The sequence below is a fragment of the Hydra vulgaris genome, chromosome 10 (assembly GCF_038396675.1).
Source record: "Hydra vulgaris chromosome 10, alternate assembly HydraT2T_AEP".
NCBI lineage: Eukaryota > Metazoa > Cnidaria > Hydrozoa > Anthoathecata > Hydridae > Hydra > Hydra vulgaris.
This window is the reverse complement of record NC_088929.1, coordinates 50,466,192-50,482,841: the sequence shown is the minus strand read 5'-3', so window position 1 is coordinate 50,482,841 and position 16,650 is coordinate 50,466,192. Positions and strand designations below refer to the sequence as shown.

Here is a 16,650-nt window from a genome sequence, read left to right as displayed (position 1 = left end):
TGAACAGGATGATCATATTAAACTATGATCGATATCATAGTTTATCATTAAAATATCGATTACATTATAATAAGTATTTTGATAATAGTTTAATATGATCATCCTGTTCATATTATGAAAATCATAACTACATTATAAAATAAGATTCTATTGTAATATTATAGCATATTATAATATAATATTATAACATAATATTATAACGAACATAAAATAAGATATTGTTGTAATAATACTAAGTATCTATTACAAGCATAATAATTCTAGTAGAATTTCTACTAGATATATTATGCTTGTAATTTACCAGCATAGTATGTCTAGTAGAAATTCTACTAGACTTATTATGGTTTTAATAGGTATTTTGTATTATTACAGCAATAATATTTTACAAACTGTTTACAATTTATTTACTAAAATTCATTTTATTGAAAAATATTTGAATATAAAAGGTTATACAAGTGTTTTATACTATTAACTGTTTTAATATGATCATCCTGTTCATTTTAAGAAAGAAATGTATAAAAAGAATGAGTAGAATAAAAAGTATAATCTTGGTGCTAAGCAAGGCATATCGGTCATAGTAAGGTTGTAATTTCTATGTCTATAACAAAGCAATTGTTATATCAATTGCTTTATAGAAAAATAGGTATGAAATTTAAGAACTGCATATTTATTAGGGGATTTTAAATAAAATTGATTAAATAAGTTGATAGGAAAATTTAATTTTAATGTTTTTTTAATTATTATTTTTCTTTTTTTATTATTCACCTCTCCAATGCTGAGAAGGCCACTACAGTAGAGGAGGCTACTTTTTTGTGGTTTCTTTAATAATTTTAGTTTGAGTATTGCATAAACATTACTAGTAGAACAATTTATATTTTTTGAAAGAATTTAAAAAAGAGTTTTTGGCAGGGAAAAAATAGTTTACAAAATAAGCAAAAAAGAACTCAAATCAATATAGGAATCTATAAGTTTATATATTATATTATTTCTATATTTTAAAAATATAAAGATAAATAGAGTATCTATTTTTTAAGTGGTTTGTCTGTAATTGTTTACAATAATATAGTATGTTTTAATTTTTATTTACTGTGTTATTAATTGTTACTATCACATTTTTATTTAGAAACAATGATGCAGCACAAATATAATATGGCTTTACAACATTTTTATCAGGCTGCTGTGACAAACAATAGTAATAACAATGAAGTGTCAGATTTTTCAGAGGAAGAGCTTTTTACAGATTATCAAGGGGAAGAGTTTGAAATTTATAATTCACAAAATAAGAATTCAACTCAAAGAGATAAACCTTATGGCAGCCCTAAAAAACAAATTATTCAACCAAAACCAATTTTATCATGTCGTAGTTGCATTTTTCTACTTATTTTCTTTATTGTACTTTTTACATTAGTATGTTCAATAACATATTTTTTACAGTTAGGAATTAGTAGAATGGTTCCAGTCACTGATCAAAAAGTCATCTATCAAATGTCAACTGTGCAAAAGGGCACAAATCTAAGTCAAGTAAATGAGATTAAAAATATTGCATTACCAAATTTGAGATCATGTTCTGGCTTTAAAATAACAAAAGTTTGGCAAAAAGATTTTCAGAAGTTATTCACAGACTCTTCTACTAGACTAGTTGACATTAACAAAGATGGAGTTGATGATATAATTATGGGTTTTGGAACAAGTCTTGATAGTTATAATGTTGATCAGGCAGAAACATGCAGTACATTTTATAATAACAAATATCCTTGCTTTGGTGGTGTGTTATCTGCTGATGGAGTAACTGGAGATCAGTTGTGGATCCATTATTCACATCACAGCATACTTAGTATAAACTGTAATGCTGATTTTGATGCCGATGGAGTGGCTGACTGCTTATGTAGTGGAAGAGGAGGCGTTTTTGAAGCAATTAGTGGGGCTACTGGAAAACTATTATGGATATTCCTAGGTATCAAAAATCTGTTCTGTTAATAATTATATGTAAAGTTACAAAATTTAATTTAGTTTTATAAAAACCAATTATATAGTCAATTTTTTAGTAATAGTCTACAAGCTTTTAAAGTTTTATAAATGTTAAATCAAAACATTTGTTCTGTAAACTCTTTAAGGTAAAACCCTTTGATTCTAATAATCAAAATTTTTAGTGATTCCAGTGTATTAGTGATCAAATAAAACCAATATATTTGGGAGGTAAAGTCAGAACATGTAAATAGTGAAAGTTATTCTCAATGAAAGTTTAGTGTATTTAGTTAGGTCAAAATTAGTTTGATTACTTGTTTTTAACTTTTAAAAAGATACTTATATATTTAAAATATTGTTTTAAATGTTATTATCAGTAAGAAGATTTTTCGTATTCAAGCAATAAAGTTCTAAATCTGAATTGTGAGTGAATTATTTTATACAATTTTATTATGCAAATACTTACAAAAATGTTCATGCATGATAAATAGCCTCTGTTAATCAAAGATTACGAAAAAACCGAAATCAAAAAAATTCTGATTTTCTTATTCTGTCACCGTTTTAAACTAGTAAGATTTTAAATATTTTTTGTAGTTTTCACTGTGCCAGTTTTGGCTGCCAAATCACTGTTGAAGCTGTCAGCGGTAGAATACCGTTAGGGGTATAAAATCTGTTCAAACCATATCATTAGGAGTGTAAACTCTGTTAAAACCATCACAATAGGAGTGTGAAATCACATTAGGAGAAAATCATTACATTAGAAGTGTAATAGTGGCTTATTTAGTTAGTGAAACTTCAGGGAACAAATTTTGCTTGTGAATTTTCAGGAAACGAATTTTGTTTGTAAAATTTCAAGGAACAAATTTTGTTTGCTAAACCTTAAGGAATTATTTATCATCAAGTAAATAGTTAAAGTAAATTAGATTTTTCATTTATTTTCATAAAGATTTGTTGCTAACTTTGTTACAATTTTTATGATTGAAAATTTTTAAAGATTCTTAACATAAAATCACTAACCGAGTTAGTGGCCAGATTGAAATCATTTAAAAAAATATTGGTCAAGGTAATTCTTTTTGTATCTTTTGATTTTTTTTTTCATTGATTTCAATTGTTTTGAAATAAAAATTTTTTTTTTTAGTTATACTTTTTATATTGATAATTTGTCTTCAATATTTTGATATTCTTGAAACTAATTTATTTTTAGCATTCTGACACACATTTTTTACATTTTAAGTTCAAGCAAAAGTAATTATTTGCTCAATAATTAATTTTGCAGGAGAATCAATCTTCTGCTTGCTGATATGCTTTTTTCTTGAGGGCTTTAGGTTTAAGGATTTAGTTCATCAATGCTTTTATCACATTGAGTTATCCTTACCATACACATTTATAATATATCCATTAAAACCCAACATGGTTGTCAAATATATATCTCCCTAAAAAGTCAAATATATATCTCCCTAAAAACCAAGCTGCAAGTTGCATAAAAATTCCATAAAAACCAAATGGCAAGATATAAGTGATAAACGATATAACTTGATAAACTCATAATTATTGACTTTAGTTTAAGATTTAACCATATATTATTTTTCATTAAACAGGGGTTATCTTTTTTCTGATATTTACGGAATTTCTGATGATTTTTTCAACTTTAAGTTTCTCGCGATATCCAAAACACTTTCCATACATACAAGTTAAGATGTATATTTGTGTAGCATATTTGTTTTTTAAGCTTTTTCACTCATCACTCATAGAAAAGTTAAGTTTAAAAAAAATTGAGACAACTTAGTTGAAAGAAAAATCAGGATGATAATAAGGGGGAATATATTATGGATTTTTCTGGATAATTTACCCAAACAATTTTCAGGAATTTTAAAATATGATCTGGATGATCTATGATTAAAAGCTTGATGTATTAAAAAGGTTCATGTTGGCAAAATATAAACTATAAAAGTATATATATATGTGTGTGTGTGTGTGTGTGTGTGTGTGTGTGTGTGTGTGTGTGTGTGTGTGTGTGTGTGTGTGTGTGTGTGTGTGTGTGTTGAATTAATCAGCATTACTTAAAAATTATAAAAAAGTAAATAAATATTTTGAACAGGTTCTTGTAGTTTTTTTTTCTTATTCATCTCCCCAAGCCTAAGAGAGCCAATACAGTTGAGGAGACTACTTTTCTTGTGGTTGCAACCCTTTTAATTCTATAACTTTGAAATATTTTTTGGTAATGTGTTTTTTTTTTTTCTTTAAAAAATAATTTTTTAGTAAGCTAAAAATAAAATAATAAAGATTTCATTGTTTAAAACTTCATTATATTTCATACCATTTAATATTATAACAAAATATTACATAATAAAATAGAATTGATTGTAAATAAATATTTTTGTATAACTAAATATTTTAAATAAACATTTCACTAAAATGTTCTAATTAAAAACTTAATTAAAAAAAAGATGATAAACACAAAAAAAAATTAAATTTAGATAAAAAATTTCGCAGCAAACATGGTACATTATACATGCCTCAGATTATTGATGATATAAACAATGATCAAGTTGCCGATGTTGTTCAGATTCAAGGCGGAGATTTTCATGTGTAGTTTTTTTTTTCTTTAATAATTTTTTGTTTTGATAAAGTCTACGCCAAAAAAAAAAAACTGGTTTTAAAATTATGTGCATTTTATTTTTAAAATTTTTTTGAGTTAAATTAAAAAAAATTTAGAATCCAGGTTGTTTTTTGAAAAAAGTTAATGTCAAAGCATTAACAAAAACATTGTATATTGTAATATTGGTTTAACAAAGACAATAGTATTACCAAACTTATACAGTACAAAATATACAGACCTATTATATTTTTTTATTATCCTGATTGAACTATTTTCTTTGAAGCAAACTCTCTTAAATCAGTACTTGGTTATCATTCTCGAAAGCATACTATTAACAAAAGTTTTGTTAATAACAATGATTTAAAGCTATTTATTTCATTGTTTCCATTGAGTATCAACCATAGATTTTTACTTAAATTTGGGCCGGATGATTAACCAGGCTATCATTCCAAGCTTTTTTTAACAAATGTTTTAATATGTTTTTCAGCATATGTTTTGATATGTTTTTCAGCATACATTTTGGTATGTTTTGTGGTGTGCTTAGAATCCATTATCTTGAAATAGGTACTTACTATCTTGAAATAGTTTCATATAACTTGGCACTGCATGACCAACAAGGATCCCATGACCTGGTTTTGATTAATAATGCAATTAATCTTGTCAAGCCTTCCTGAAGCAAGCAAAGCAAAGCATCTCCATATATTTATCTTCTTTTGATGCTTAACAGTTGCTTAAGTTTTGAATAATGTTTTTAATATACTCAGGGTTTAACTTTTCATTACTATGCCTCCAAACATGAACTCTTTAAAACGCATCTAAAACCAAAAGGAGGTTTATCTAACTAAATATTTTGTCTTGCAAAAAAAAATAGACTGTTTTTTTTTTGGCGTTGACGATATATTTTTTCTGAGTTTTTTTATATATATCTTTTACAGTGTGAATAACATGTGAAATTTTTTTTTGTTATTAGAATCTCTTACAATAAAACTAGACAGCCATCAAAAATTTTATTTTTTTGTGGGAAAACTGGAATTATTTTAAAAGCCATTACAATACCTAGAAATGAAGAATCAAACTTTTCCCCTATACTTTATTCAACAAAAGAAGAATTAAGAATGGTTTATGGTACTGGAAGTGAAAATCAGGGTGGGCATCTTTATGTTATACCTCTGTTAGATTTGTTAAATGACGATCTAAGTAAATTAAAGGAGGTGGTTAAAGACAGTAGAAAAGGTAATACATTTTTTCTTATGTTCACTAATATTTACATATTTGTATAAAAAAAAATTGTAAAGTTTACATGATAAAATAACATGTTTTACAGGATATATTAAAAATATGAATGTTATTTAAATAGAAATATGATTTATTATTCATATAAATGTTGAGGTCAACTTCAAGTTGACTCTATAACTGATTCAGCATTTTTTTTTTAAACTCCAGCATATATAAACAAAACCATTTAAAATCATTTTTGCAAGACATAGTTTTTCTATTTTTGCTTTGAATTTATTAACTGGCTGCGCTTCAACAATTGAGTTTGGCAATTTATTATTTATTATTATGCAATTGCAATACTCAATTTATTAAAAAGTTTATCATAATGGCTATTTTCAAAATAAGCATCAGTATTTTTGAAATTAAATCAGTATTTTAATGAACCTTTTAAATTATTTTATAATTAAATTTTTGAATACTTTTATAATATTTATAAAACTGTATTAGGTCTTCCTCTTAAATTCCCCACAAATTTACCTTAAATTCATTTCTTTTCTTTTTTCTTTTAAAGTTGTCAAATGTTATTGTGTTATAGAATTTTTCATCAATTTTGTTGCTTGTCTTTTTATGTTTTCAAGGATTTTACTTCCTTTTTTTTTCATTTATGCATATTTTTTATTTTTATATCTTTCTGCATATAAAAGTGAGAGAAATTGTTTTCAAGTAAATGGTTAAATATCTATTCACTAATGGGTTTTTTAAAATCAAAAAATTAAAGTTAAAGAAACTGATAATTTGATGTTTTAATACTTTAAAAAAAATATTGATTTGTAAGTTTCATTAGGTACTTGTGTGTTATCTATTTATTTTCTAAACAATTTACAATAAATAATACTTTACAATACTTTAATTATGATAAACTAAAAACAAATTATGAAAGGTTATAAATATAGACTTGTGCAAGATCTAAATTATGTTACAATTTTAAATAGAATATAGTCTGCTAATTACAAGTTTAAAAATTTTTTTATTTTTTTATTTTAGTTTCAAAACCAATGTTATGCATATCTTTACTGGTTGATAAAAATTTTTAATGGACTTAATTTAGCAAAGTAAAATAGTTTATTGGTTTCTTAGTATCTATGGAAACTAATTATGGAAAGTTTGCAGATAAAAAAAAGTAGAATTAGCAAATTATATTTCACAAAGATGTGCAGGCTTTTTGCAAATGAAAAAAAAATAAAAAGTTTGAATGAAAACTTAAATACAAGGATCATTTTGAAAATAAAATAATTTTATGATTAGGAAATAAAATCCAAAAAAAGCAAAATAACTTCATATTTTTTATTCGTTTCTTATAATTTTCTTGTTTTTTCAAAGTATTTTCTAAATAATTTTCGATGTCAAAAATTTTAAATGTAAATAAAACAATTGTTTATGTAACAAAAAGTGCATATTTAAACAATCTTTTTAAAAAAGTCATTTAATTATGCAATTCTTATGTTTATCTTGTTAAAAAAAGTTTTACTTGCTAAAAAAAGTTTTTCTTGCTAAAAAAAAAGTTGTGATATTGAGTTTAATGTAAAAAATCAAAAGTATTAAAATATTTTTGTTGATTCTTATTGATGCTAATTCTTCTAATGATTTAATCACATTTTTAATTAGCCTTTGTCAATAAAATTGTTATTATTAAAAAACATATTAAAAAAAAAAAAGAAACATCAACATTAACAAATAAAAAAAAAACAATTTGTTGAGTTCTATGGTATCATTATCTAGAAATTTATAAATGGCTAAAGTACCAAAAACTAAAATGACTAAAGTACCAAAAACACAAAACCATCGTCATCACCAAGTTCTCTAAATCTATCATTAACTAATATTTGTGGTCTTCGAACTTTTCTCTTTTTGAGTCTTATCTCTTGCAAAGTTCACCAGACTTATTTGCAGTTTGTGAGACTATTTTGAATTCAGCTTCTCATCTTGTGATCTTAGTGTTGATGATTGTCATCCTTCAATTCATAAAAACTTCAATAGTCACATTGCTTGGCCTGGGCATTTACATTTGTTATAATTCACCCTTTTGTCTAGAAACTAGGTTAATTCACAGGCTATTTCTTTATGTGTATTCATTTAGCACTGCTTCACTCTATTAGCTTTCTCTTTGTTCTATACTGCTCTCCTTCATCTCAAGACATTTTTTAATGTTATTTCTGATCAAATTAATGTGCCCTTTCTCTTTATCCTCATCTTTCTCTTTATCTTTAGCCAATATCGTTTTTGTTGGAAACTTTAATGCTCATCACACTGATTAGCTTGGCTTTAGTGTCAGTGAATCTGCAAGCATTAAGGCCCTCAACTTTTGTTTTTCTCAATCTCTAACACAAATAGTTAATTTTCTAACCTGTTTTCCAGACAATCCGAATCATTTACTTTCTCTACTTGACTTATGTCTTGTTTCTGATCTTAGTCCTTGCTTAGTTTCTACACATTCACTCTTAGGTGCTTCTGATCACAGTTTGATCTCTCAAAAACTATTATCTCATTCTTCTTCATCATCAGAACCCCCTATTATTGTACCTCTTACCTTAAAGCTGACTGGGAGTCTTTTCTTAATTTTTTTTGTGATGCTCCTAAGGTCATCTTCCTGTTGAATAATGTGCTTTTCATGTAATATCTTGGGTTCAGTTGGCATGGAATCTTTTATTTCCTTTTGATGATTCCAAGTCAAGCCTCACTCTTCTCTGTAGTTTTCCTCTCATTGTGCTGCTGCAATTTCCAATCATAGTCATTACTTCCATACCTATCACCAAAACAGATGGTTGTTTACTTTTACTAGAAACCATTATAAAATGATTTTGTCTAGCACCAAAATCTGCAATTCTCAGGTCGTAAAATCTTGTATTGAATCTCAAAAATTAGGCTACTGAGACTTCTGGAGAATATTTAATAGTGCCTATAATAAAGGCAAATCTGTTATTCCAACTCTCTTGCATGGTTCAGATTTTGTTACCTCACTTAAAAAATAAGCTGAATTGTTTGCTAAGAATGAGATTTTAAGGGTATGAGATTTCAATCTTATCTCTGATCAAATCCTACCTGATATTAGTCAACAATCAGGTTGATCCATTGTTTGACCTTCGTATCACTCGAGCTTCTGTATTCAAAGTGATTTCTTGTTTAGACTTTTCTACAGCTTGTGGTCCGGACAACATACCTGTTATAGTCTTGCAGACATGATCTCTGGATCTGCTGTCTATACTTTCAAAACTATTTAACAAGTGCTTAACTGAGTCTTGTTTTCCAGAGTGCTAGAAAACAGCATCTGTTATCCCTAATGTATAAATTCTGCAGAACAATCAGACTTGTCTAACTACCGTTCCACTACACAGCGGACCCAGAATACAAAGTTTTGGGAATCGTAAATAATGAATAAAATATCCCAGAAAACTCATTGAATACTTATGGGAAAGATATTTTTTTTTTGGTTATAGAAAAAATAAAATTTTTAATATCTAACTAATTTTGTGGACTATGTTCAAATGACCATATTTGGGCATTTTTGACAAATTAGTGTTTTTTGATAAATATTCAAATTTTTTTTAAAAGGCAGCTAAAAGAGTAATTTAGAAATACTTAAAGTAAAGAAAATTCAAAAATTTATTTAATTTGAGGGTCTGGTTCCTACTGTTTATTAAGAAAAAGTTTATTACTTAATAAAAAGTATTTGATCAAATTCAAATTTAAAATAATATTAGTACAATACAATTATAAGGAAAGAGTTCTAATGGTTTGATATTGCATATATTTGATATTGCATATATATATATATATATATATATATATATATATATATATATATATATATATATATATATATGTAATATATATATATACATATATTTGAAAGTTGATGGAATGTTGAAGGATGGAAAGTTGAAGGCTGTATGAGTCAGGAAAACATGAAGATAGGAGTTCCAATAGGTTGAGATGCGGACAAAAAAACTAGACAAATTAAAGTTTTTAGAGGAAGTAGGGACAGATAAAGTAAGAAAATGAGGCTTTGCTGAATAATGAGTCAAGCCAGAATAAGTTTTAGTTGATGGAACTAGAGATAATAGTTCCTTTGAGCAGCGAACATTATAGTATTCATAGAAAAGAGAAAGAAATGCAACTTATGGTGATGGGAAAGAGGCTCAAGCTTAGCAGATAGAGGGGGTCTAACTACGTATAGAATGCCTTTTTGGACTTGGTGGACTTTTTTGACATGGACTGCTTGTTCTAAGCAATCAAAGAGAGTAGACTTTTTGTCAAGACAGGAGCATAAAGTTGTGCCATCAGCAAAAAAAGCTACTTTAGATGTAAGGTTGTTGGTAAGATCATCAATGTAGAAATAAGGAAGAGTGTAGGCCTTTAAGGATGACTTTAATAAAGCTGTTAGAAAGAAACAATTTGATTATCTTAAAAACTTTCCCAAATAAGCTTTTAGAGAAGATCAGCATGCCAATCTTTGTTAAAAGCCTTAGATATGTCAAGAGCATTTGCCCTAGCCCCTCTGCCTCCATCTAATGCATGATAAAATCTTTCAGTCACAGCAGTTACTGAGTCAGCCCTCAATTGGTCATGTTTTAGCATGGTCAATTTGATCAGAAATTGCATCTAAAAGAGTGCAGTTTTGGAAAAAAAGGAGAACGATAAAGAACAAGGTAATAGAGTGAATAGGTGCTAAGCAGAAACACATAAAAGAATGGTCAAAGAATTCAAACCTGATTTCATGGCAATTAGGTGAATTGATGCCTATGTTTACCCCTGAGCCAAACATGTGACTATTGGAGTCTTTGGGAATCAAAGAATAGTACCAAAATTAACACTAAGGTCAGAAGAACAAATAGCAGAATATAAATTAGTCTCACTAAGAGCAAGCAAGTCTGGTGACTTTGCAAGGTAAGATTTAATTGATTGTAGGTTGCTTTGCAGACCATGAATATTAGTATATAAAAGATATATTAAAACAGTTAGGTGATTGGGATGGTTTTATATGTTTAATATTTTGGGTTACTTTCGGCATGTTTTAAGTTGAAAGAGAACTTGAGTCATTCATAAATAGAGTACGGCCTCCTAAGCAATGAGGTATGCAATTTTTCTCAGTACTGATAATTAACCCTAAGTCATAATATGGGGCTCTTTATGTGGCCTTGACAATGCACACCAAAAGCTTTTACAGGGACACTATCCAAGCGCAAAATGGCACCGTTAATACTCTGATGTAGCTGTTATTGGAATCAGCCTCTCTGAGAGCTACCACAGAGTTTGGGAAACCTTATTACCAGCTGGCCTCAGAGCCATTAAACTGACCTTTAGAGCTTATCAAGGAGGCACAAGCAAAAACCTATGAGAAGAGTCAAGAAGATCCAGCATTCATCATCATATGCAGGAAACATTGTAACACAGGTTTACATCTATGCCAGCCTAATAGATGAAGAAGGGGTTCAAGGTTAGTCAAAGAATTATTTTGCTTACCCCTAAAATCTTTGCCTAGGAGGTAGGGTGGCTTATAAAAAGCATTTTTTAGAAATGTCTGATGATACCCCCTAATGGTGTTCTAAAAAAATAATACTTAGTTTTAAAAATTTTTAGGGGTCGCTCAAGACCCTTAAACATCAGACGGGTCCCTAATATTTTGAAACAAAAAGTTCTTTAAAAGCATATTATGTTGGGTCTCAAAAGAAGCAAAGTTTCATAAAACATCCAAAAACAAAATCATTTTATATAAAGATTACTAGTTTATATTTTATGGCTTAAAAACTATTACTTTTTAACAAAAAAATAAAAAAGTGCATATTTCATAGTTTTTTAAATTGGAGTTTGTTTTTCCTGGCCTTCGCCTATAAAAGCACATTCTACAAGACACCAGAGCATGGGACAGGTAGTACTGGGTTACATAATACCAGTACCAGGGTGGTCATGATGATCCTGAACCTGACCTGACCACTTTTAAATGGTATTTCTTTAATAGCTGAATGTTATTGAGTTGGACTTGACAGCTTTGTCAGCTGTAATAAATTGTGTCAAAAAATTTATTTCAATGTTGTAGTTTACATTTTTATCAATCTCCATTACATTAATTTTTTGTTTACTTTACTTATGCTGAAACACAAATCAAATAAATGTATAAATAAATTAATAAAAGTTAAACATTTTTCATATTTTTTAACCATAAAATATTCACATATTTAAAAAAAAAAAATCTGTTTCACTTTTCAACCTTTTAATCATGCAAATAAAAAAATTGTCATTAAATCATGCAAATAAAAACAATCATGCAAATAAAATAAGAGTCAGTTGTCTTAGAATATTTTAAAGAATAGTTATTATAGATTATTGTTAATTATTTTTATTATTCCACAGTGGAGGCAAGTTAGCACTTTTGAAAAAACTTAAAATTTGTTCTGTTTTTTTGTTAGGAAAAAACACAACATAATTACCAAGTTAAGTTTGATAAACAGCAAAAATATGTAGTTAAAGCATATTACACATTTTAAATTAATTTATTCAAAAAGATATTCCATATCAAATAAAAAAAACTTTTTTCATAAGCTGTTTACCCATTTTCTAAATATTTTTAGATACATAAAATATTTGGAAATTAACTAACTTCAAAATTTTATTGTTTCACCATGTATTATATAGATGTGGAGAAAATTTTTTTTTTAGCTAATTGCTATTGCAATAATCTAGATCTTCCTATATTTGTAAATGGTAATATACTTGATGAGTCACCTACCTATTTTTATCTAGGATTAACTTTTACTTTCGATCTTCCTTGGAATCCATATATTAAATCCATTGCAAAATAAGATTCTGCTAAGGTTGCATATCTTTATCGTGCTCACCACTTTCTTACTCAGGATTCTATCCTTTATCTCTATAAATCTCTATTCCTTTATTGTATTGAACACTGTTGCTATACCTGGAGTGGATCAAAATCGCATTGTAAACATAATTGGACCTACTCTTGCAGCCAACCTCCTACCATTGTCACATAGCTGTAATGTTGCTTCCCTTCCTATTTTAAATAAATACTATAATTGGCGCTGCTCGAAAGTGCTAGGATCTCTTGTGTCATCTACTAAAATTCATTCTTGTGTTACTCGTCATTCAATTTAGTTTCACTCTTTTACTGTGACTGTTTTTAATTGCTCCAGGATTTCTTTTTTGTCTAGTTTTTTTACTCGAACATCAATTCTTTGGAATTCACTCCCTTCATCTTGTTTTCCAGATTCATATAATTAGCAATCTTTTAAGTTGTCTGTTAATTGTTATCTTGCTTTATAATCCTCATCTTTTCTCTTCCAGTAACTTCCAATTCTTATAATGGTTGCTTGCTGCCTTGTTATAAGTAGCAAAAGAAGTAATTTTTATTAGAAATTTTGATGAATGAAGAGCTACAGTTTAAGATTTATTTTTTCAAAGAATATCAACTGAAACTCAGTGTTTAAGAGTATTATAATTACAGTTGTATGTAATTTTTATTTAATGTAACGTTTAACTTTAACTTAGTATGAGGGGATGATGCAACTATCGATTTGTGTATTCCTAAAGTTAGATGTTTAAAAGTTTTTAATTAAAAATGTTTAAAAGTTTTTATTATTTATAAAAACTTAAATAAAAATCAAAACTCAATAAAAATGAAAAGTAAAAAAATAATGCAAAGAATGAAACATTATATATTATATATTATATTTTTCTTTTGTTTTATTTTAATGTCTTTTTTTTTTCATATAGGTTTTATCAATCCTCCTATACTTGCTGATATTAATAAAGATGGAGTTGTGGATTTGATAAGTGCTGGATTAAATCAAAATGTTGTTGCAATAAATGGGGAAACATTAGAAATAATTTGGATTTATAAAATGACTGGAGCTGAGACTTACTCGTAAGTTTTTTAAATATTTCTTTTTTGAATTCATTTAAACTTTTAACTAATTTATTCTATAATAATGAATAAAATAATAAACATAAGTTATAAATAATAAAGTTTTTAAATTTAGTTTTTATTTGTTTTGCTTTTATGCACCATTTACATGCAACCTTTAATGTTTTTTTGGGTGTTGCTTTAAAGACATTTTTACTATGAATGAGATAGGGCAGATAGAAGGGTGGCTAGGGTGTAGAAGGGTAGAATTAAAGGTTGGTTGGTTAGGTTTATGACTATAACAAATTAGGATCAAGTTACTATACACTCAATTCTTCAAATGCTATATTTTTGGTCAAGTTTTCTGTTTTTAAGTAGGATACATAACCACCTAACTAGAGTATCCAATACCGGTCAAAAATCAATACCGGTATTTCGGTATTTTAAAAATATAATACAGGAATACTGGTATTAAAATCGGTATTAAATATTTTAAATTTTTAAGGCAAAGTAAATAAATTTAAGAATCACGAAAACTTGAAAAGAATGCAAGTTTATTGATCTATTTGGTCGACCTCTATTTTTTATTCCATAAAAGTAACCTCTTAAAAAACAAAGAGCATCCAGAGTTTTGTCATCTATTCTGCACCGCAACTTGTTTAAAATAATACCAGCAGCAGAAATGCCCTTTTGGATTCAACGCTAGTTGGCCGAATCGTTAAAAGAAGATCATAAACCTGTTGGAGATATTTTCCTCTCACACCTTCATCTTCGAAGAGACTCATTTCTTTTTTTAGACACTTGATTATATCACCAGCGGGTTGTAATTGTTTCTTGACAACCTTATAGTTTATTTGTTTACAAATGTCCTTGTACATGTCTTTTTTCACTGATATCTCAGAATTTTTTCCTTCGTCACACTCAACTTTTCTAACCTCAAAGTGAAGAATTTCCCGGGCTCGTTCTTTAACTGCAGTGCTTTGATTCTAAAGTCCCTTCTGATTTACAATGCCCAAAAGCGAATTGAGATTACTTGCTTTTGATGCACGTGGAAAGTTAAAACTTAATAAGATTGAGTTTCTAATAATATCTTCTAGACCTTTATGCAGATTAGAAATTAAATCGGACAACTGCGTTCTTCTTGCAATAACACCTTGTTTTAAAGCACTCATAAATTCTATGTTCAATGATGACTTAATTTCACATAGCCTGTCAAACATAAATGTCAATGCTGCCTCTGCAGAAATTAAGTTAGCATCCTTGCAATAAAGTAACTCAATGGCTAATTTTACCGGCAAAAGAGCTGAGTAACTGAAACTATTGCAAAATCAGTTTCTGTAAAGTTTAAATAAAGTTTTATATCTATATCTGATTTTTGACTTTAATTTGTAAAAATGTTTGAGCATTGCTAATAGGCTATTCCATCTAGTTTTGGAATCTGCAATTAAGAAGTTTTCTTTACGAAATTCGAGCTTTAAATAATTCTGTAGTACCATATTTTTTAATGGTGAACGTTTGAATATTTGTACAATATTCCTCACTTTTTATATAAGGGGACCAATTTGACTATGTGTTATTTCTGTATCTTGTTCTTGTATATTGCAATCCATCAAAATCCTTCCTTGTATGTATTTGAAGTATTTTCAAAGGCAGCTTAGTTTTCTTGCTCTTGGGCATCTGAATATGAGTCGAAGTCTATTGATTCATCCGAGCAAATGGTTCTTTCTTCAGTTGTTTCTTTTTAGATAGAATATCTACACCTGTAAGTTGAATTGCATGGGCCAAACACAACTGCTGAGCAGCCGATATTATCTTGCCTACTTTTTGCATAACTGCTGCACCATCATTTGTTAAACAAACAACATTTATTTCTAATGGCAAACCATTCTGATTCAATTTTTCACCAGAAAGAAAGACACATTTTTCTGCAGGTAAACCTCCATTGATTCGGAAAAGTCCTATATTCCAGAACTTTGACTCCGAGTGAAGATTTATGTTTATGTATCGCTGGTTCCTTAGGGAAATCCACTCATCAAAAGTAATACTAAAACCTTTTACATTTAATTTATATTCTGATATTTCTTTGATTACTAACTTTTGAATAGTTTCGCTATAACTAGTGACAATTTTTTGTATAGTCGTGGCAGATTTTGGAAGTTTATCACGTAAGTTTAATTCTTTTAATGATTTTCGAAGATCATCGGATGTTATGAAAATTCTGAATGGAAGCCCATCAAGTGCTGTCATTCTAGATAAGATTGCTGCCAGCGAGTCTTCTGTATTTTTTTTTAAATATTTAGTAATTTTAGGAGGAGGCTTATCAGATATTGAACTAGATTCACCAAGAGGTTCAATAATATTTCGTTTTCATAATATTACATCATGCTTTGTTTTTAAATGTGTATGAAGGCTGCTTATTGAGCCACCTGTTGTTTTTATAATTTTTGCGCACTTCTTACACTTTGCATTATGTCCTTTTTCATCCTTGAGAAAGAAAAATCAAACAGATTATTTATCTCTGCCTTTTGAATACTCAATAAACTATTTAATTTCACTCTCCTTCGGCTAAGTTAAAATATTATCTCAATTTGTAAATATGTGTCACATATTTTATCCTCACAATTTTTATATCAGTCACGCAATGTGACTGATATAAACATTTAACATTAAAATGAAATGAATTTAAATAAGTTTAAACTTAAAAATGTTAATTTTTTAAAGTTACCAAAGTTGTTCTTCGTAATTATTGTAAAAAAAAACTATTAAAGAAATAGGTATATAAAGATTTTGTAATTTGTAAAAATGTGAACTCGTTTTTTACTTTTAGATCCTCGCTCTATAACTAAAAATGTAATATCACAAACTCAGGAACTAAAAAATGTTTTACGCATTGCTTTAAAGTATATGCACTTATGATTGTTTTAAAAAAGAATAAAAACAACAACCCGTAATT

The 16,650-nt window shown here is 27.9% G+C and overlaps 1 protein-coding gene across 4 annotated transcripts in view; it reads left to right on the top strand.

Annotated features, from left to right (window-relative positions):
• The window catches only part of LOC100208465 (uncharacterized), a 37,947-nt gene that overhangs the window by 807 nt on the left and 20,490 nt on the right, over positions 1-16,650 (top strand). The window contains exons 1-5 of one of the 4 annotated variants that reach the window (XM_065808254.1): positions 499-582; positions 1,124-1,954; positions 4,443-4,554; positions 5,535-5,797; positions 13,568-13,718. In XM_065808254.1, the coding sequence (XP_065664326.1) occupies positions 1,129-1,954; positions 4,443-4,554; positions 5,535-5,797; positions 13,568-13,718 (1,352 nt within the window). In that variant the 5' untranslated portion in view covers positions 499-582; positions 1,124-1,128. Of the gene's footprint in view, positions 1-498; positions 644-1,123; positions 1,955-4,442; positions 4,555-5,534; positions 5,798-13,567; positions 13,719-16,650 lie in introns of those variants that run through there. The other 3 variants (XM_065808256.1, XM_065808253.1, XM_065808255.1) reach the window with 3 other exon arrangements.